The 21,454-nt window shown below is 42.4% G+C and overlaps 2 protein-coding genes across 3 annotated transcripts in view; one reads left to right on the plus strand and one right to left on the minus strand.

Moving 5' to 3' along the window:
* Positions 1-2,476, plus strand: part of SYTL3 (synaptotagmin-like 3) — a 27,325-nt gene extending 24,849 nt beyond the window's left edge. The window contains exons 14-15 of the mRNA XM_010015987.1: positions 888-1,106; positions 2,349-2,476. Coding sequence (XP_010014289.1) covers positions 888-1,106; positions 2,349-2,476 — 347 coding nt within the window. The remainder of the gene's footprint in view (positions 1-887; positions 1,107-2,348) is intronic.
* Positions 2,477-4,162: 1,686 nt separating this feature from the next.
* On the minus strand, positions 4,163-21,373 carry EZR (ezrin). 2 transcript variants are annotated; one of them, XM_010015988.1, is made up of 12 exons: positions 21,296-21,373; positions 16,434-16,529; positions 15,329-15,603; positions 14,437-14,520; positions 13,665-13,811; positions 11,271-11,367; positions 8,232-8,395; positions 7,312-7,442; positions 6,476-6,636; positions 6,114-6,206; positions 4,943-5,194; positions 4,163-4,614 (listed from the first exon to the last, which is right to left on the minus strand). In XM_010015988.1, the coding sequence occupies exons 1-12, from the start codon at positions 21,356-21,358 to the stop codon at positions 4,450-4,452; spliced, it is 1,728 nt and encodes a 575-aa protein (XP_010014290.1). In that variant the 5' UTR covers positions 21,359-21,373; the 3' UTR covers positions 4,163-4,449. The 2 variants fall into 2 exon arrangements, with proteins under 2 accessions (XP_010014290.1, XP_010014291.1); XM_010015989.1 differs by lacking the exons at positions 15,329-15,603; positions 16,434-16,529 and having other exon boundaries at positions 4,313-4,614; positions 21,296-21,354.
* Between the last annotated feature and the right edge of the window lie 81 nt (positions 21,374-21,454).

Genomic DNA, 21,454 nt, shown 5'->3' on the forward strand with positions numbered 1-21,454 from the left:
TAAAGGGTATGTATAAGACCTAACACTTCAAACAGAAAATGTAACGCATTCTGTGTGAATGTATGTGTTAACATGTCTTCATCAGGAGACTGGCCACTGAAAGATGCATAGTTCACACTCTCAGACTTCCTTGTAATGGCAACTTTTGGGTGTCTGCACAACAGCAGCATTCAACAGTGCAGTGACGGGTCCCACTGGCTCTTTGGGTCCTGAATGGAGTTCAGCATTGACTGATGTCGTTAAAATTCAGAGGTTACTAGTTTAAGTTCCTGCTTTTAGATATTGGGGGTGGGGTTGGGGTAGTGCCAATCAAGAGGGCATTTTAATTCTTGTTTTTCATCTATGCCTTTGCAGAATTAAATATAGCTTTGGGTACATTTAAAAGGAAACCTTTATCACCCTCATACTAAACATTTTAAAAGAGGAGGGACTGAAGTTTTCTTCAGTGTGCTAACTTGTATGTGGGATCATTTTACTTTCTTACTGTCAGGCACCAAATGCCATTGGAAGTATGATACCGAGGTACGCTTACACCATCGCATAAAGCCGTTTCATTGTTTGTGGCACTGATTTTCATTGAAATGGGCCAGAAGCTTATCTACTGAAAGGCAGATTTGGGGCAGAATTTGGTAACAGAGCAGGGAGTAAAGATTTCTTCAGCAGTCAGTGACAGCAAAAGGAAAATGGACCAGAAGAGCCTACTTGAAACCACACTGAAGGCAGACAGGAAAAGGAACAAGTCCCAGAATAAACACGTTGGCACCATGTTCTACCTTGCACTTAAACTGAACTTTCATGCTATTTAAAGCAAACCGAAGGGCCCTAGTTGATTATTGCAAATGTTCTGTTTTCTGGTTGAGAAATCAGTAACCTTGCTGAACTCCCATTGTTTTGGGGAAGTTGTCTTATCCTTCCAGACCAACCAGAGGTAAAGCAGAAGTCTCCTGTCTGGAAGAAAGAAGCCTGTCCCCAGTGGAATCACTTGTTTGTCTTTGATGGTGTGACCCCAGCTCAGCTGCAGCAGTCATGTCTACACTTGACTGTCTGGGACCAGTCAACTTCCAGCTCAAGCGATCAGTTCCTAGGAGGAGCTAAACTTGGTGCAAGTAGGTTCTTTATCATGAAAAATTGAAGGTAATTTGGGAAGTTTACTAGTTCACATTCTAAATAATACTTACACTGTGCTATTTATCACCCACTGCCATGTGCCTATACGTACAGCCCAGCCTGTCCTTACTAACTTTCAGTCTTGAGCCTTGATCCTGTAAGAAAGAAGCACTGCATGTGCGTGCTTTAGTTCAGGTCTGTGCAAAAAGCTCACGGTTGCCAATGGGCATTTTCAGGAAAGCCATTTGTTAATATGGTAAGTTCAAGGATTGGAGGCAGGCACAGAAAAGCTGGGTGAAGTTAACTCTTCTAGAGCTCCATTCATAATTTTTTAAGATTGGTTCCCTGAGCTGTTTCCTATGCATTGGTTAATTTTAAATACTATTTCATCAAGAGGAAGCACAAGAACTAATGACCTTGTAGACTTCAACCTTCTGTATGTTTGTGCTTATTAGTTTACATCCACAAAACAATCCAGGTAGTGGGACACAGAGAAAATGAAACATGCTCAGAAGGGGCACATCTAAGTTTTGGGCTCTGTTCTAATGTATGTGCAAGAGAGGAAGCTTGCTCTCAAGGCTGTGAAATTCATGAGAAGCCCTCTGCTTACCGAATAGGCCCTGTTTCACTCATAGTTGTGCAGAGAAGCCCTGTCACTTGAAGACTGCCCCATGGAGTCTGCCTTCCCAGAGAGTCAGTGCTTTGCTTTCGGTTTTGAGACAAAACGCTCAAAATGGTTGAGGCTCAAGCACTGTGTTATGGTATCAACACGCACTTTAGGGGAATATTATCACTACTAATAACTCAGTGCTGTGCAAGCTGCCTTGTGAACAGCTTTTGATTGTCCTGCCCAGCATTTTCCTTTCTGCCAGAGTGGGGACTACCTGCTCCTGAGTGAAGAAGACTATTCAAGGTCTAAGCCTAGTAATGCATTAAAGTGACTGCAGATGAGCTGCAGCAGGAGACCTAGTTAGTGTATTCTGCTGTTACTAGCACACACGGCTTGTTTCTTTGCTTTTAATCATATAACCAGAAACTTTCTTTGCTGCAGGATCAATTCTTTAGTAAGTGATTCTAGTTTAACAAGATGTAAATAATTTGTCAAAAGTATAACTACAATTTATTGCAATTAATGCCTTAGTAGCTAAGGAACAGCTGAAGAAGCTGGTTGGTGGTTGTCTAGTCAGTCAGGTAAGACCAAGTGAAAAGTAGCTGTGACCTTCCTTTTTGTTTTGTTGCAGTGGAATTGTTTGGCTCTACAGCCCTTTCTCAGTCAGTGCTCCAATGGCAGGAAGTGCTCTGCAGCCCAAACACATGGATGGACTTTACACTTGTACTGCATTCAAGCAAGGAAAATTTTAAATCATGAGAGATGACTGCATAACAGCTTTCCCCATTTGTGAAGCTTTCAATTCAAGTGGCATGTGGCTTTTGGGTCTGGGGAAAGGAACACTGCAACTGTGGAATATAGAGTTATACATTTGGAAGTGTGCAATGTTCTGAAGGTTTTATTGCTCCAAAGGTTAAGGCTTTGTTATCTGTGTGTCTAGCTGGAGTATAAGGTTTCTTTGGGAGTGACAAACCCAGAGATGCATTGTGCTGACAGTAGCCAGATGATAGGCAGTTTTCTAGTTCTGGGCATAGAACTGTCATTCTTTAATCAGGAGTGAGGGACAACAGTTAATAGAAAAGTGGGGTCAGACCAAGTTCCTTGTTCTTATCAGCTGTAAGACAGTATTAACAAGTCTGATCCATATGGCATACAGGACAGGAGTTTAGCTAGGGTTATCATTTATTCATGTATGCTTAAGGCCCAGCTGCTGTGTTACAGTCAGCAGAAACTTTATATATACAACTGTAACAAGTGCTGCTGTTACATACCTCAAACCCCTTACCAAGAGTATTCGCCTTTCTTCCTCCCCAAGTAATGTGGCTTTTAAGGAGTGAAGAGTTAGACACAGGGAGTTATACGCTAAATTCAGGAACTAGAAGAGTAGTAGCATACCTTACACAAAATACACCCCACACAAGAACCACTTGACTCCCAAGTCTTTTGTTACTTTGCAGATCTTTTATTTAGATGTTTGCTGCTGCAAATAAAAAACCACACACAATTCAACTCAAGTATAAAGCAGCATAGATGGTGTAAATGGAAGAGAAAAGCTGACACCATACTGTATCTCACTTTCTAACAGATTTTCAAGGAAAGGGCAAGTGTAGGGGGGAAGGAATGGTCACAGAAATGCTCTCTACTAGAGAGAATACAACTGTGATATAAACAAGCAGTCCCTTCATCTTTGGAGTCTGAAACTTTAAATCAAACATTTAAAAAAATTAGAAAATTTGTTAGAAAAAAATAGGTGCAGTAAAATTGTATCTATTGGATCACGTGTACATAATAAGTTCATTAAGTAAAAAAGTGATCTTTACAAATAATGCTTTGTAGCAAATAATCAGCTGCACTGTACCAGACTACAGCATTGTTTAGGCATTTTTACAGATGCAAGTCTTAATCTGAAAAGTAACAAAATATACAGAGCAAAACTATTTCCCTTTAAACTAGTATTGCAATCCACATACTGTGTGGTTTTATTTTTATATATATATATATGTATAAATACTACACTATAACTGATCAGTAATGAAGCTGGAATGCAAACACAGAAGTGTATTAGATTCCAACAGCATATTTGCCTAGTTGTTACATGAGGAGGGTATCAGTGTTCCTGTGCCATCATTGCAGTTTTCTCCAGTTGAGAGCAGCATCCAGAAGAAGTCTAATTTCTACACAGAGCAGTTCTGAGGTGTTGTCAGTTCTTCTGTGTGCATGGGGTGGGGGACGGGCTGTGGGCATCAAGACCAAGGTCAAAAAACAGGGTCTATAAACTCACGTGCACACAGGTACACGCATACATACAGGGCTTGCAAATCCTGAGTTCTACAACCTGTTGTCTTAACTGTTGAACTTTACATTGTAACTAATAACAGAGAGACATATGGCACAGAATTTGCCCACAGTCACTTAGTTTTAGACCAAGCTGAATCCAGCACCTGCTTGCTTAAAGAGAGATGTGACCTAAGGCCTTTTGGCACTAAGCAAAGGCGTAAGCAAGTTACCATGATCAGTGGTACCATGACTTTATAACTATACCAAATTTAACAGGAGGTATGGAATAAAAGAGAGATCCAAACACCTCTGGGTTTTTAAAGAACACTTATTCAATGTCATACAGTGACCCCTCCTCAGGGAAAAAAAACAATACAACAAAAACACCCCCAATACAAGAATACAGCAGTAAGATCTGCCTTCCCCACAGTCCTGCCTTCTTGTTACAAGCATCATTACATTGCCTCAAACTCATCAATTCTCTGCTTGGTGTTGCCTTGCCGGATCTGCCGCAGCGTCTTGTACTTGTCACGTCCCTGTCGCATGTTCTCCGAGTGGATGATATCATTGTGGGTCCTCTTATTTTCATCTCTAGCCTGAGCCAGCTCATCTGTCAGTGCCTGCAATATAAAGGACAGCAGAGACAGATTATACATGTGAAGCTTTCAGCTGGTGACAGCAGTGCTCTTTGGTGAGAGTTGACAGTTGTTAGGTAACTGGACAGATCAGTGTTACAGATACAACACATGCTTTCCATAAACACTATGGAAAATGTAAATAAGTAATCTCAAAGCCAGAGCGATGACAGTAACCTTTATATACCTTGTCTTTAATTCCAACTGCCTACAGGAACTGTAAATGAGAAACCATTGTGCTTTGTGTGCTTAACCAAGCAGTTAAGCGGTCTATTTTCCAGGAACAATTGTTTCAATTACTCCACTGTCTTACCCTCAGCTGCCTCTGCACACGTTCATTCTTCTCTGCTTCAGTAACGCGCTTCTCCTCATTGCGGTCGTTCCTGATCCCCTCGCTGGAGAACTCTGCGCTGTAGGCAGAGTACTCAGATCCCTCCTCTTGCAAGTTATCATGGACATGGTAGTTAACAGGCTCATAGACAGGAGGTGGGGGTGGAGGTGGAGCAGTCATCACCAGCTGTAGCTCCTCCTTTGTCTTTACCAGATCCTCCTGAGCTTCCTTGGCCTTTAGGAAGAGAGTGAAAAATAGTCTGAAATGCATTTTTTGCTTTACACCAGCTTAATGAACATTTTAATGCTGTCTCCTCACTTGTTTCAATCTACTATGAAAAGCAAGAAAGGGAATTAAATCTCTGCAGTTGACACACTCTGTTGTGGTCTTAAGCAAAACATTTTTGCTAGTGGTACTAGCATCCACTGTGTAACTGTGTAATGTGCAGAGGAGCTTAACAAATAATCTTCCAAGAAAACACACTCTAGGAAAAACAGTTCTGCTGGAATCTACAGTTATCTTCATCCTGTGCTCCATCTGAAGAGCTATAGGCTGTAGATGAAGGTTCCACAGAGCAAGAACTTTGATTCCCCGGTTGGCATTTTAATGCAGTCACAGACTGGGCAGTCAGATTCCCTGCTGCTTCAGAGGTTCTGCCCTCCTGTGCAGTTTGCAGCACCAGACAAAGGGCACCGGCAGAACCAGGCACACTGAGCCTGGCATGGGTTGGGTTTGGTGCATCCAATTAATTAAACTCTCCCAACCCAAGGTGCCAGGAAGCCACTGACAACAGCACACACTCCTCAGGACTGGTATGTGCAGCGTGCCATCTCCTTTTGATTGATGTGATGTTTTCAGACATTGCATCGTGGACTAAACACCTCATTTATACAATGCACCACTTCACCCTATGTCTCCAAGGCCATAATTACATTTTTAGGTTTCATACAGGCTTCCATTTTGAATTTTGACTGAAGGCTTGTTGGAAGAAAGGTGTTTTACAGACATATTGCACATTCCTCACAAGTCTGACCTTCTCTGCTGGCCTACAGATGTTTGTCTACACATTAAGAGAAGTCATATCAGCCAAGCACTGTGGTATGCTCTGCTCAAGTGCAGGGCTCCAGAGCAACTTTGTAAAGCAGATACTCACTCTGATTTGCCACTCTTCAACCTCGCTCTCTTTACGCCTCCGTGCCTCCTCAAGAAGTGCAATCCTGGCTGTATACTCTGCAAGCTCTGTAGCCTGTTGAATAGTAAAACTGGAATTACAAGGACTCTTCATAAAAACCAAAACACTCAGAGCAAACAAACACTGGTGACTGAGAAAAGACCCTACTGTTACATTTCACTGTAATAAAGATTGAATAGTAATTTAAGAAACCAGTGCCACAATGATGCTCTCACATGGCCTACTACTTCAATATGTTTTTCCCTGGAGAAAAAGGCTTTACCTTACTCAAAGGGCATAATAACATATCTGTATCTCTTATCCTCAAAATGACTGGGTCTTACCAGCTGTTCCTGGCTCTTTATCTGGTCCATATTCTGTCTCTCCAGCTCTTCCTTGGCCTGCAGAGCAGCCAAACGATCAGCTTCCAAACGTTCTGCTTCCGCCTGGGCTCGTCTCCTTTCCTCCTCCAGCTGAATGGCTCTTTGGATCTGATCTGAGAGCTCTGGAACAAGATGAATCAATGTGGTTAGTGCATAAGCCTGGTCAAAGCAAAGGGACTACAGGCAGTCTCTTAGGTAACTGCGGAAGTCATGACAAGCACTTCACTCCTGCTTGCAATACCCCCTCACTGTGCACCTCAAAGTAATTATCTGTGTAACACATCAAGTAACTGAACTCAGAAGTAGTCGGCTGCACATGATTAAATTTTCTGCAAGATACTTGCACTGAAGCGTGCAGCACTGACATGATTCTGCTGCCCTTAAATGACAGTTTACTCCAAGGACCAGATGTTGCTGTCTCAAATTGCATTGAAACAGAAGCTTCCTTTTCACTGGAAAGACTTCTTTCCAAAAGTACTTTTTCTGTTAAAGTAAAAAGTACTTGAGAGCTGAATGCTCACTGCCTGCTGGAAAAGACAAACTACTCAGACCCACTTGACAACAGGAGGAAACAGAGTTTGTGCCCTTCAGTTCCCAAATACAATTGGCAGATTTTATGCTACTTTTGTACTTCGGCTGATCTCAGTATGTGCATGTGTGTATTTATCCACATAGACAGGTATCAGTAAGCCTTGCCAAGAGATCCCAGTGAAACCAGGTTTAGGCAAGGTGTAGGTGGGCTATATGGGTCACTACCTATGGAGCACGATACATATGGTCTGGTACAAGTACTTTACCTTTCTCTGCTTTCTGAGTCTTCACCTCATATTCTTGTAGCCTCACCAGCAGCTCCTCCTTCTCCCTCAACATTTGCTCTTTCTCCCTCTCAATTGTCTCCCTTTTCTTCTTTTCATTTTCTAGTTGTTGCCTGTCAGAAACAGATTTCATGCTTGAAGCTCACTTTCAGACCTAAGGTACAGCCAAGGCAAGAATGCTGGCTGGGCATTTCTCCAGGCAGCTCAGTGGGAAGCAACTGCCACAAAACAAGAGCCAGAAGACAGAAATAGATATAGCCTGTTCCTTCATTACTTCAGAATTTTTGCTCAGTTTTGGATACCCCATTTCATAAAAACATTTCTATTTTAGTTGCCTGCCACAGAAATTTAGAACACCAAATAGCTACTACATGCAGAGAGAGAAAATCTGGACTTGGTACCGAAAATCTACTTTGTACAGCAGAGATTTAACTTCATTACTTCTGTTGTAAGGGAAGTCAAGAAGGTGCAAGAACAAGAGCACTGAGGGAATGAAAGCAAACAAGCCACAAATACAGGAAAAAGGCATGTTAAATCCTAAGCAACCCGCAGCTAGTGGTGGAAGCCCAACAGGATCACTAACCCTTTTTCTGTGCTTGTAAGAGGTCTCCTAGTCCCCTCTCCCCTCTTCACAGTGTACCCACATGCACCCTGTGAAGGCTTCTTCCTTACTCCCAACCATCCCATGGTCCAACGCATAAATCAGATCTTAACACTCAGGAGGAGCCCTCACTGGGTGTGCGCCACCACACAAGTGTGCTTTCACTCATGCATTTTCTTGCAAAACCCATGTTGCTGCCCTGCAGGTTGCCCTGCAGGTACAGCTGCCTGCTGAGCCCTGCTGTGGCACGGGTGGCATTCACCCCTGCCACCCCATTTCTGCTGACTGTATTTAAACTCACCTTTCCAGCTGTTTCTGGTGCTTCTCCTCCCGGGCCTGGGCTTTCATCTGTTGTACCTCAATGGTGTCGGGCTTCCTGCGCCGCATGTACAGTTCATGGTTGCCCATGCAAAGCTGCAGGATCCTCTTGTTAATTCTCAGACGAGGGGCATAAAACACAAAGTCCTAGAAGAGAGACACCTGACAGTGAGTTTTCTCCCAGCATCTTCCCACTAACTTCACTGTAATCAAGACACATACACAGGCCACTTAAATACAGTAGCAGAGACTGACAATATCTGAAGATAAAACAACTGTTATCTGTATTCTTCATTTAAAGTCTACAAAGAATTGACAAGTTACTCTTCCAGAAAAGGTAACCATTAGAGAAAATTAACAATCTCAATTTAAAGGAGTCTTTGTGGAGTTTGGAAATGTCACAGGAGATTCTGGGTTGGCAAGTAATCATCTGGGCAACTACTCACAGATCTCCAGTACTGAGTAATTAGTTTTTCAGCTTGCAAGGTTTTGTGACCAAAAGATAAAGCATTAAACTAAAAATGCATTACAGACTATTAAAGTAACTTTGTAGAATTTCCTGATCTGTTTGAATCAATACTCAAGGCACCATCTGTGGGTTTTTTTTTTTCAGAGAAAGAGAAGAAATACCTTCCAATATCATTCCTTCCTCTCCATGGCATTTCCTAGTTAAGCTGAACTATGCTGTTACCGGAATGTTAAATGACAGCTATTCTTTTGGAACCAAACATAAGGGTTATTTTGAATACTGGGTTGCAGGCAGTAACAAAACACAAGATGTTCTAAAATGTCTGATTGGTTCAGCAAAAAGAACAGCCCAAATTTATTATCTGTGTTATAACCAGGCTTTTATAAGAACTATTCACCAGACTGATCTCCTAGAAGTCAATCTGAGAAAGTGATACAGAGGGCCAAGGTCACCACCTGCCTGATAATTTCTCCCAAGTCCACAGCCATACGCACTTACAACACAGCCTGAACTCACACAGTGAATAAACTCTGCATCTTTGTGCTTTTCCTTGAGTACTGTGAGGATGGTGATATGGGCAGTGGGCAAGCTGCCATATTACCACCAGCACCCATTCCTCAGAATCACTCTCCCATGGATTGCCTCGCTGCTAAGAAGGGGTGGAACTGAGAAAGGGCACAACAGGGTCTATAATTCTGCATGGCAGCAGCAATCATGTTTTTAAATGCCTGAGCTCAGAAGCACAAGTTGTGGCTGTCTTTTATCCCTGCCCATGGCAGGGGGGTTGGAACTAGACAACTTTTAAGGTCCCTTCCAATAAAGCCGTTCTGGGATTTTACGGTTTTATCTCTGGAAAAACTAGAAGTCACACTAGAAGCAATGAAAAGCCCTTCAAGTACTATTAAGATGAACATGAATATGCTGACAATGACTTGTTTTCTCTCTAATGCATTTTCCCAGTTCACACAGTGATGCAGAAGAGGCAGTCAGCACAGCGTGTTGTTTCCTACCCCCAAAAAATCCTGCCAGAGCCATTCTGAGCTGCACAGGTCTGACAGGGTGAGCTGTACCTGTAAGCTATTCAGCCAACCTCCTCACAAGTCATTTTGAAAACAAACAGTACGTGTACCTTGTGATGATCAGGCTCTACCCTGAGGCAAGGTTCACTTCTGTGGAAGTAAATCCTGAGGGCACAGGCAGTGGTAACGTTTATTATTTAAGGCCATAACCAAGGGACAAAACATTGACATAGGAAAATGAAAGAATCCCCCCTCCTTCCATCATCGCCAGCCTCCCCCAGCTGCACACAACTGGGAGCACTGCAGCTTGATATTTTAACGATGATGTGCTGAAGATGTTGGACTGTGTGGGCAGACAGGCCTAAAAATTAAAAAGCTTATTCTAGGCAAGATGCCACAGGACTCTATCCATCACGAGTGTCCATTTAAACACCGACATGTGGAATCCTCCAAATTAAAGGGAGCTTCCAACCCACATCTTGGGTGGACAGTGTATTTTGCTGTAGTTATATTACTTGCCTTCTTCAAAAGAGACACAAGCATATGAAAAGACCCAGACATCTTCCTGAATGCTCAGAATTACTGTCCAGAAAAATTCTTCTTTCAGGCATAGCTTTAACATAACTCCACTCGCGGGAAAAGGACAATTGAGACAGAGGGAGGAAACGTAACTGAGGTTTTCAAAGTTAACACCTTCCTCTATCAGCTTCTTGCAAGTCTCTAATTTCAAACCGAGTCAGATTTACTGTTGGGGAGTGGATGCAAAGCTGTGATCCATAAACAGGAGGTTAATTCTTTATAATGTGTACATGCCCAAGAGGTTCTTCTGTTGAGGAACGCATGCCTGACAGACCAGCTTCTTATCTCTCTAGAGGTTTGCTGGCTTTCACTAACAGCATCATGGAAAGAAGCTCCTCTCCCCCAAAAGCCAGGTTGTTATCTGGAGGAAAGCCCTGCAGCACACTGTGCGTGAGTGTCCTTCAAATCAGTGAGAGGATCTTTTTCTGTTAAAGAGATGTCTATGCCATCACCCTTTGCCAAAGCCAAACGGCTTATTATTTCTCAGGGAGGTACTTCCCTGCCAAGGCCAAGTACTGGGGTGGGGGAAAAGAAGAGGAGGCCTTTCTCAACTATTCCAATAGTTTCACAAGACAGAATGAGATCCACCTGTACCAGTTATTCCATTTTATGTTCCTAACAGGTCAAAGTAATGCTTTACTACAGTAACTCTCAAACACATTTGTAAGTATTGAAAAGCAACATTCACAGGTAGCTACATTTCACTTCTCCATAGAAATTATATACTACCATTTACCCTAGCATTCGAGGTCAATGAACACCATGGTCCTCAACTGGCTTTTCTTCTTTCAATAGTGTGGAAGTGAGCAGTGAGCAGACAGCTCTAAATACTAATGCTCATTTTGCATCTAGAATATCTGCAGCTTTATCCTCTCCATAGACTACTTTATTTTGAGATGAAACAGCATTAGTTGCTCATATGCAGTATCCAGGAATCCAGTCTAGATATACTTACTGGTGCCTTCTTGTCAATAGGCTTTATAACAAACTTCTTGTCATTGAAAGAGATGTTTCTGATTTCACTCCAGGGGAACCCAATCTTTGGAGTCAGCCTGGAAAGAAAGAAAGTATTTTTAAGGGATGCTGCAAGGAACTCGTGTATAAAAAGCATCAAGCTATTCATGAGGTCAAATGTTTCTGAGCCACTCCAGTACTGCACCCTTACATATCTGCCCAGCCCTGCAACAAGTTCTAATATTACAAGGACTTGCATCTTTGACAGTAACTAATTCCTCTAATCCCCCCCAAAAAAATATTTCAATTTTTATGTTTAATATCACATTATTATTCTTTTATTCTTCTCTTATGAAGGGAGGGTATATTCTCTAGACACAGCAGTTAACAATTAAGAATTGTGTCTCACAAATGGTAACACCAACAAGCAATCTCCTTGCTATTATCTAACCCCTCCAATATATGTGTGTCAGACACACTGAAGTGCCAACAGATATTTCAAATAAATGAAGAAACAAGTATTTAATGTTTAGCACTTAGAGAAACATCTGTCACCACACAGAGCCACTCAAACTCTGTAAGAAACAGAGCTCTGTATGGAGCTTGTTGGTAAAGGAAAACCTGGCAGTTTTGGGGTAATTTGACTCTGTCACAGAGATGGAAAGCTACCACATAGCAGGATTTCACTACACCCAAACATTTTTTTGTTTAAAATCAGACATCAAGAACAAAATACCTCCTCTTCAGAATTTAGCATTACCCAGCCTTTAACTCAACTGTGAGATTACACAACAGTGTGTGTGTAACATTAAGAACTGCAAAGAAAATTATTTGATTAGACTCAGATTAATTACTCCAGTGTCTGTTCTATTGTTTCAACCCTAGATAACACAGCATGATGGACAACTAAAACGATTCACTTCTATTAACAGCAGTGCTACTGCAGGTTCTCCTCTTCAATGCAGGGAAAAGTTCAAAGATACCTAGGAGCAGGACACTGACAGATACTGCAGTACAGAGGCTCATATGCCTATAGCATAGTCTCATTTTCCTCAGGTTGAGCTTCAAAACAATGAAATCTTTGCTTTTTTACCTTTGCCCCAGTCCCCAAATTTTGCACAAATAAACCAGAGGCGAGGTACACATTGCAATTTTTCTAGTCCCCATATCTGCCCAAAAGACTTCATTACATAGCAGCAAGAGTTACAGCAGAAACAAGTAGTTTATTCCAGCATGCTATTTGTTTTGCAAACGCTCTTGATAGCTCTTTACAGTCAATGGCTACACTCTGTCTGCTTCTGCAGCTCGAAAAACCTGTTTGTGTGACCATGGTTACATAGCAAGACTAGTCATTCAAGACTGAAGTATTACATGAGCGAAACTACTTTTCTTTCAAGTGACACTCCTTGTTTTCTGGGTGACAGCACATATTAGCATTGCAGAAAAGACTGCATTTCTCTTTGCAGTCTTTAACAGAAGCTCCAGAGAGATCCAATTAATACTTGGGTTGGATTCAAAGCCTTTTGGAAGCAAAGATACAGAATGGGTGAAATCCCTTCTGTATTACAATGATAATCTGTTATAGATTAGTGACATGAAACTAAGACTTGGAACAGGGTGGAGAAAAAGCAAGCCACCTAGACAGCAATGCTTCATCTAAAAAATGCCTATTGTAACACCCCTTCAATCCTTTGGTTGTGGACTATCAGAAGAGACTAGAAGACTTAGACACAGCTGTTCTCACCTTCCGTTTATGTTTATTTATAGATGTAGTCTATCATTTCCCACCTACTATCCAATTAGCAATGGCTCTGCCTTTACCAGAAGGGCTGATTAAAACTATGCATACCTCAGCAAGACCTCATTTCATTCTCATTCACAGTAACTATAGGTTAACTCCTCCCTGGGCTCTGGGTGTTATCCAGCTTTGGTTTCGTGTCCACCCCATAATCTGTCTTTTTCAAAACCAGGCAGTTGTACACACATCTGTTATTAACTTCAGTATAGCAATGGCCTGAGATGTCCAAACACTCTGCAGATATGTTAGCCTGTCTGGGTTCTTGTACCCACTGCTGGCATACCTGGCAACCTGACTCAAGGAAACACTTGGTAAACTCCTTAGTTCAGGGTTCAGCTCTACTACTGTGCATGATTTACCAGATGGCATTATACAACCAACATGTATTTTTTTATAGTAGGTAGCACTAGCAGGTCAGGCAAGTCATGAAAGCATAAATGATGTGAAAGCTCATTTCCTAGCACAGCTTCACCTACTGCTCAAAATTGGAACATGAAGAAGTTCTGAACTTTGCCTTGATACTATAAATGAGAAATGTCCCTTTATCCCACACCAGCCCTTGCTCTGGGAGATCAGAAATGAAAACAAAAGCCTTACTTGTCATCCTTTTCATAGATGTTGAGACCTAAGGCATCAACCCCCAGCCAAAGCTCAGTTCCTTTTTTATTCTTGATTTCAAAGTAGTTGATTCCATACATCTCAAGGTCTTGAGCAATCTTCAGGTATTCCAGCATGGCATTCTCTCTGATTGAGACAGGAAAGAGCACATGTTAGCTTCTCATTTAGCTGACTATCTCAGAAAGCACAAAGCCCTCAGAAGAAACTTTTCCTAAGCCCACACATCAAACACAGGAGTTGAAATTGAACATTCACCATTTGGGATACCTTTTAGAAATTAATGCTATTCCACCTATGAACAAACACCGTGCTCCATTTACTAAGCCATAGTATTTTCCAGGCAGGGAATTAACAACATTCGTCTCTCTCAGCATTCATCCTTGTCTCAAGGTACAGTCAGTAGGAAAGGTACAGTATCTGAACCTTCCCCATCTGCCAATGCAAAAGCTTCAATGAACAAAGTTCGACTTACACCTTTGCTCTTCTTTCTCCAACTCAAAGTCATCACAGATACACTGTACCTAGGTTTAGGATCTTCAGGAAGCCATCCAAGACACTGTTCTCAGCACCAGCACAAATATCCTACTGAGTTTTACCATGTCATTCAATGCTAGACTAGAAGATACACACCAAGAGTTCCCAGAGAGGCAACTCCTGGAGTCTATTTCAAAAGCATGTTGTACGACTGCAAGTTTAAGGTAACCAAGCAGCAGCAAAGTGACCAGTCTAAGGACCAATACTGAACACTTACTTGAGCATGCCACCGTGTTCAGCATGCCACACCTGGATCCGTTCTTCCCACTGCTCTCTGGAGAGTTTGTGCTGGTCCATCACCCTACACAAGCAAATAGGTATTTACACTTTATGTTCTGCAGTTTCCATTGATGCTGATCTTTGCTACAGACTTGCGGAAATTAGTTCTACCCATGAAGAAGCCTTCCTGAAACTAAGAGGAAGACCCTACTCAGCCCAAAGATGAACTCCATGAAGCAGAGCAATTCAGAATGAACAAAAACCCTCCACAAAGCATTTCTGGTCACGGACAGAGACGCAAGAGGCGCAAGCAGAACACTGCCAAAAGAATAACATATACACTGTAGACACCAGAGGGTTAAAGCAAAGCAAAAGGTTAGTGTCATTAGTGGAATTAAGACACTGCTGCATTAGGAAGTATAAAGAGAAGTCTTTTGTCTGGCAGCATACGTTTATCCTTGTGGGGATGGACTACATAGCCTCAAGCCATGCTTCTCAGATACAAGATTTTTAGGACTGCGCATTAGGATTAAGTCCACACAACTCAACCTTCTTCAGGAATGACATATTCCTGACTGAATGCTTCTCTTATTGAAGACATTCATACTGCCAGTTAGCAGCATGGCAGCAATGTTCAGGAAGAGAAGCTGAATTCAACAGTAATACTTCCTCTGCCTAACCAACCCAAAGAGAGAGCACAAAAGCCATGCTCTAGTATGACAAAGAAATAAAAGGTAAACCCCCAAATGCATACAGTTCAACTAAAAAAAGGGCATGCTTTCAGTTAAACTCTGTATTTAACTAGAATGAAAGAAAGAATCAAAGAAAGAAAGAATGAAAAGAAAGAAAGAATGAAACGAAAGGAAGACTGCATCAACCAACTCCTTCACCTCTGGGGTATCAGACGCTCTGAATTGAGGTATCCAGGCTTGTGCACATCTTTGCTGTAGTCTCCAAATTTGGCCTGCACAGCATAGGAGCCAAGAAGTACTGCAGTTTCAGGAGGACAGTAGATCTCATCGCTGAGGATCCCTTCCTTCACCTGAAGGAAGAAGAGCTTCTGTGTGATGTCTTGGATCAGCTCTTCAGACACATCCTCTGGGAAGAACTTGGCACGGAATTTGAATTGGAGGGGATTCTCCTTTCTGATTTCTTGAGCAGAAACCTGAGGACAGAGGTGACACCACAACTGAGCAGGGTTGCAAACAGTAGAACAAATTGCTTTTACACAGGGAAAAAAAAAAAAAAAAGCATTTGGGGCATTTGCCTTAAGAGGAGAGGGACTAGCAACTCATTACTGGAATTCCTTAATTCTGGCTGCTCACTGGTATGAGAGCACAGGGGAGATGCATTGTATTTTCCAACCAAGCCAGTAAAGTTCCATTTGCACGGCAAACCTTGGTGACTGGAGAATGATTTACCATGCTGTATCAGATGGCAAACCCATCCAGTATTGTATGCGTTTGACAGAGAACAGCCCTCTGTCATTAAACAGGAACTCCATTGACTGCCCAATTAACAACAGTTCATACCCTCAGAAGAACTACAAGTCTACAAACAAGAGCACATCAGAGGCACTAGTGCTCTCTTACAACTGCCCAGCCTTGAAGTGACCACTCTTTTCACTGTAACAACTGACCCTGCATAAGCAGAGACTAAAACCATCACCAGCCCAGGTGTTCCTCCAGTCACAGCAAGAAGGGCTGCTTCAACCAAGCAAAGTATAATACTGAGCTGCTGTTGTGTAGCTGACAAATGCTGTAAAGCTTTCTGTAATTCACACAGAGAAAAGTGGTAAACTTCCACCATACCACACCTCACCCAAATAGTTCCCATGGAGGTCACACAGCAATCTCTGAAAACAATCCTGGAGTTATGAGAATTAAGGAACAACTGACAACAGGTACAAGGTTTATAAAGTTGTAGCCAGTAACAACACATCAGGAATCATAAAAGCTTTAACCTTTGTTCAGCAATTAGCCCAAAGTCTGTTACCTTTTTATCAAGCTTCAGCCAAGTCTGGAATCCTTTGTTGTCCACATACTGAAGACCAAAGTACCACACTTCTCGCAAGCCTATGGTCTTAACCACCTGCAAGACAAAGGTAAAAAAAGAAAAAATCAGTTACTGTAGGCAACAGAGCACTTGAGGTCCAGGTATGCTCGAGTCTCGCACTGCCTGTGGGTGCAGGCGACAGCCTAATCCTGCTCATCTGGCATCTCTTAATTTCATCTCATCGACAAAGATACACAGCTGCTGCAGTAGATGACAGCAATGGCATATGCCAAGCTACCTGTCCCACCCGGTTCCTAGGAGAAGATGATTCTGGGGAAACTGGGAGAGATGAATGGGACAAGTGACAGACCACCAACTGCTAGACTGGTACACTGTCAACATCCGGGGCTTCTGCCTGCTTGTATCTGCTGCATCTTCTTAGATCTGTACTTGGTGAAGCAGACAAGTTACTCCTCTCACCAAAGCTTATGGTGAGATGGTCTGTAATGGTGTTAGTACCAACTACAGCTAGGTAGTAGTACTCAAGTGATTTTGTCTGCCAGTCACCAAAGATTATTTGGCTGGAGGAAGCAACTGCAGGATGCTTCACCTGGCTGCTGCAGCAAGCTCCCCGTGCGGGTCTGAGAATTAAACCAAGCTGCAAGTAGTCCCAGCCAAGGGTGTTCTTTTTTAAAATGCACAGAAAGGCTGGTTTTGAAGGACACAAATATATCGATGGCCCAACACCAGGACAGATCTCCTTTCACATATTGTAAATCCTAACCAGCTGAAAGACCCAGAAACACCATCCATTGACTGGATGGCACACTTACTAGTGAAAATAGTCCTGTCTGGAGACATTCCTTTTCTTTAGCGGAGGAGATGGCCTAACAGGTTCCTGACTTCTTCCTGCTCTTGGACTGCTTGTTCTTATAGCCCAGTAGTTTGCTGCCAGCTCATCTACCTGCAGAGCTGTGCTCTAGTCAGAGCTGAGTTCTGGAAAGACCCACCACATAGGTACGTATATATAAAACTTGATGTTATTTGCAGAGTGGCCCTTCAGAAAGTGATGCAGGCATCACCACAGGGAGCTGAACTGAGTGGAAAGCAAGATGTTTTTAAAACTAGCTCGCAAGTTTGGCAAGTGAGACAGACTTGAGAGGGTGTCGTTACATGTCCTTCAACAAGTCTAAGATCTCAACCAAGGCTCTGTCTCACCGTTCCCTTTTATAGTATTGCTGGACACTCTGTCTGGAGAGCAAACTTGAGAGAAACAATGATTTCAGGATACTTCACTAGGTTTTCCTTAAATTTTCCAGAAGCCTGCACCTGGAAACCAGAAGCTTCCTGAGGTTGTTAAGGGAGATAGGGAAAAATGCACCATTCTGATTAGCACTCTGAGAACTACTGTTTGTATGAATGACATTGTCAATTAACAGGCAAGCTATAACGTTTAGTGATAGAAGCAGACCGAGAAAATGACACAGTAGTATGAAAATTGTCACTAAGCAAATACAATGTTTTAAGGATACAGAGGCCAGTGCCTAATTGAAGAAATGGGACAGCTTCATAGCTACACACTGTGGGCTGTATTTAGTAGGGTACGGTTTATATATCCTACTTCAGCAGGGCCAGTTGTAACTAACTAGAGTTTATGTTTAAAAAAAATAAAAAATATCAAACCAACCCCACAACCACCCAAACAAAAACCCCCAAACCCCATGACTTTTTAAGAAGAGCTGGGGTCTGAAAGGACTTCAGCCTTTACTTGGCTTAAACTTGTTTTCCCTCCTCTGCTGAAGCGTCTCGTTTCACCTCAGAACAGACAAGTTTTCTGAAAGCTACACATATTTTTAGCAGGGTGGGAGCTGGGCTTTACCCAACCCAGCAGAAGAGCAAGGGGTACTTCCTGTTGCACAAAAGTGTTGCAACTTTGGTAAAAGAAAGAGTTGCACAAATCAAGCAGTTACCAGGCCATTATCTCCGAATGTCTCTTACAACAGGAAAAGTATGCTTTTTCTATAAATCAGATCAGAAAACTTTGTAGAAGTTGTAAGCCCTCAGGTTCCTCCCAAAACCTAAAGGCAAGGAAGGAGAATGTATTAAGCTAAACATCATAATGTGACCATGTGAGTTCCAATAAAAAGAACAATGTCATGAATATTTTCACTTATATTCTGGGAAATGGTTTGTAAACCTCCTCCATAGCAAACCAAGGAAGAACTAAGAACCAAGGCAATATAGTCAAGATGGGAGACAACATTTTCCCCCTGCTACCCCCAGCCCCAAAATGCATGAAGCAGCAAATCTTATGCCTGCCCATTCCACCCGAAAATGTATTTACTCCCAGAAACCACCAGTGGCACACTCTCCTCCACTGGAATTTCTTTTCCTTGTGGCCAGGACATTGGCACACAATGGACAGGCCAGTGCCTCGGAGTTACTCCAGCCAGCTGCAGAGCCCACTGTGTAAGGTCTCAGGACACCTCAGACCACCGCAGCATAAACCCTGCACAGGTCTGGCTTGAGCAGAGCTGAGCTCCATGTTCACAGGTTTCCTCTCTTTCCCCCTTTCTATAAAAGGGAGCTATAACTCACCTTACGTGCAGGATACACTTACGATAGCAAAGCCTAAAGCTCAAGGGCACTGCCAGAGCAGCCTTGCTGTCTGACAGCTCAGGCCAAGGGATCATCTTGTGGTTTTTAAAAATAGCCTGCTTCTTCAATGCCTTTTTCCTCTCAGGGTGGTTCTGCAGTTCAAGTTGGGCCACTCCCCATACCTGTGAAAACCTGTTGCCTCCACAGGCTTTATCTGAGTGTAAACTCCATCCAAGATAAGGGCCTAGTAAAAAGGCTTGCACAGCAGAAGTGAAGAGAGGATGTCAGAACGCTTACAGCTAAACAGAGTCTTCACTTTCCCCTGTTTTGCTCTGCACACTTCTACATCAGTCTTCTCTTGATATACAGAAGTGCACCTCAACAAGCTATTGACTATGGATAAGAACTTCCAATCACAGGCTTTAAAACCAAGCCATAGGATGCAAGGAAGTGATAGCCTATCCCAATAGCAGCAGTAGGTGCTGCAACAAGCAGTCCTCAGAAATGCAGAACTAACTAGACAGCAAGCTGGAATTATCTTGGAACCAAAGCATCCTGCTTTTTCCACGTTCCCAAGATCTTGTGCTTCATCTCTGGAGGTCAAGAAAGTAGTTTTTCTTCTGCCAGACAGATGATCCTGACTCTTAACAACTGTAAACATTAGTGAATATATGTGAGGAACAAGTCCTTGTGTAGTCCTTGTCATAAAGGACATACTTACACTGTCTGATCCAAGACATTGCTTTTAAAAACCTGGCTTTTAGAAATTTGGATTTTTGCACCCTCAGAGACGAAACCAGAGTTGTCTGGTTTGGGTTAACATGGAGGGGGTTGGGAGAGGAAGTTACCATGATGCAAGGGTGATCAGCAGTGAATGGAAAGTCAAACACAAAAGGCTGGTTCTGTAAAAATGCACATTTCATATGCACTTCACCAAATTTCCGGTTGATGAATATGTGATGTTTATCCTTTATCAGTAATAATCCAAAGAAATTAGTTAGATTTAATGCTAAACACAGTTTGTAGCATTATTTTGTACTGTGAAGTTCTGCAGTGATTATAATTTGATTTCTTCCTTTCACTCCCTCCAAGAACCCACTAAATGTTTTTCTTTGTTGGGGGTTTGAGCATTTGTATTTGGGTTTTTTTGTTTGTTGTCAGTCTTTTTTTGACAAGTACTTCTCCCTGCACAGTTGCCATAAAGCCTGGCAAGTTCTAGGTAACTCACTGAAACAAGAAATGGTACCAACACAAACTCAGAAGGAATGGACACTGTTAGCCAGTTCTGCCTACCCCAGTTAACCAGCTCAGCCATCCCTTGCCATCAAGGCTAGCAGGGGACAAGAGAAGTGCAAAAGAATTGCTGCAACATTTTGTAAACAGCTTAATACATGTAACTGAAGTCTGCATAGATCTATTCTTGGTCTGGTTTTCAGGGTTCCAGCAGGAACAGCCAGAAGCCAGCGTTTTTTTTCTCTTTTAATTCCAGAACAGTAATTTTTTCTGCTGAGATCTTGGCCTTGCTTCAGTTTTATAAGAGTAAGCTATTCAAGAAAAGAATAATAGTTTTACAGAGTACTCTGTTTATTTTAGTTGTCTTTATCTGACCTTTCTAGGTCCATCTCCAAACAGAACTGTATATTGTTACTACAGTAGCGGGAAGAATAGTAGTAAGGGAGGAGAGTCTTGGCTCATTCCTGCCCTCCACTTCCCTGGGAACCCCTGGAGGCAGGCTGGACAAGCCTCTGCTCAATCCTGCTGCACAGAGGCTTCTTACAAGGCATGTTGCTATAGCTGCTGCACGGTGATCATAAACTCAACTGGCTTTCTAGTAGCCTGGCAAACACCTGCGGCAAGTGGCTACCTCCAACCCAGCTTCTGATGGGTTTGTGAGCCCTTGGAAGACGTGATTCTGGGACATTTCAACTTCAGAATTTATAAATAAGATCTAAACTGTATTTCACAGCAAGAGGTGAACTTTTACATGCTACCTATGCTGTGTAGACATTTTAGATCCCTTACGACACTTCACCACCCAACACTGCTAGGAAGACAGGTTTTTCTGGAACATAACATACCTGCAAGGATTTTTGGTTTTTTTCTTTTAGTGTGATGGAATTTAGAGACCTTAGCTCAGACCAGGGACCTTGGATTAGGAGGCAGAGAGAAGAAAGAAAGGTAGGTTTGGAATCCAGTCTTAAGAAAACACTATAGCTGAAATGTACTCCAAGCTTAAACAAGAGCCCATACCAACCCTCACTGACCTGGTCAAACAGCTGCTTGCCTGTAGTGTTTGGCTGGATGGCAAACTCCAGCTCTGCATCCATAGTAACAACTCGAACATTGATCTAAGGAGAAAAACAAAAAGCATTGTTTAAGACTTATTGAAAGCTATTTCTCAGTGTTAACACAGTACTTGGTGT

The sequence above is a fragment of the Nestor notabilis genome, unplaced genomic scaffold, assembly GCF_000696875.1.
Source record: "Nestor notabilis isolate BGI_N333 unplaced genomic scaffold, ASM69687v1 scaffold15426, whole genome shotgun sequence".
NCBI lineage: Eukaryota > Metazoa > Chordata > Aves > Psittaciformes > Psittacidae > Nestor > Nestor notabilis.

Bases quoted from the DNA above. Each gene is read 5' to 3' on its own strand.
- EZR (XM_010015988.1), bottom strand. From the start codon at position 21,358: ATGGATGCAGAGCTGGAGTTTGCCATCCAGCCAAACACTACAGGCAAG. The intron at 6,207-6,475 runs GTAAGACCCAGT...ACTATTCAACAG, and splicing joins TAAAGAGCCAGGAACAGCTG to GCTACAGAGCTTGCAGAGTA. The intron at 4,615-4,942 runs GTAAGACAGTGG...TTTATATTGCAG, and splicing joins GTGTGCAGAGGCAGCTGAGG to GCACTGACAGATGAGCTGGC.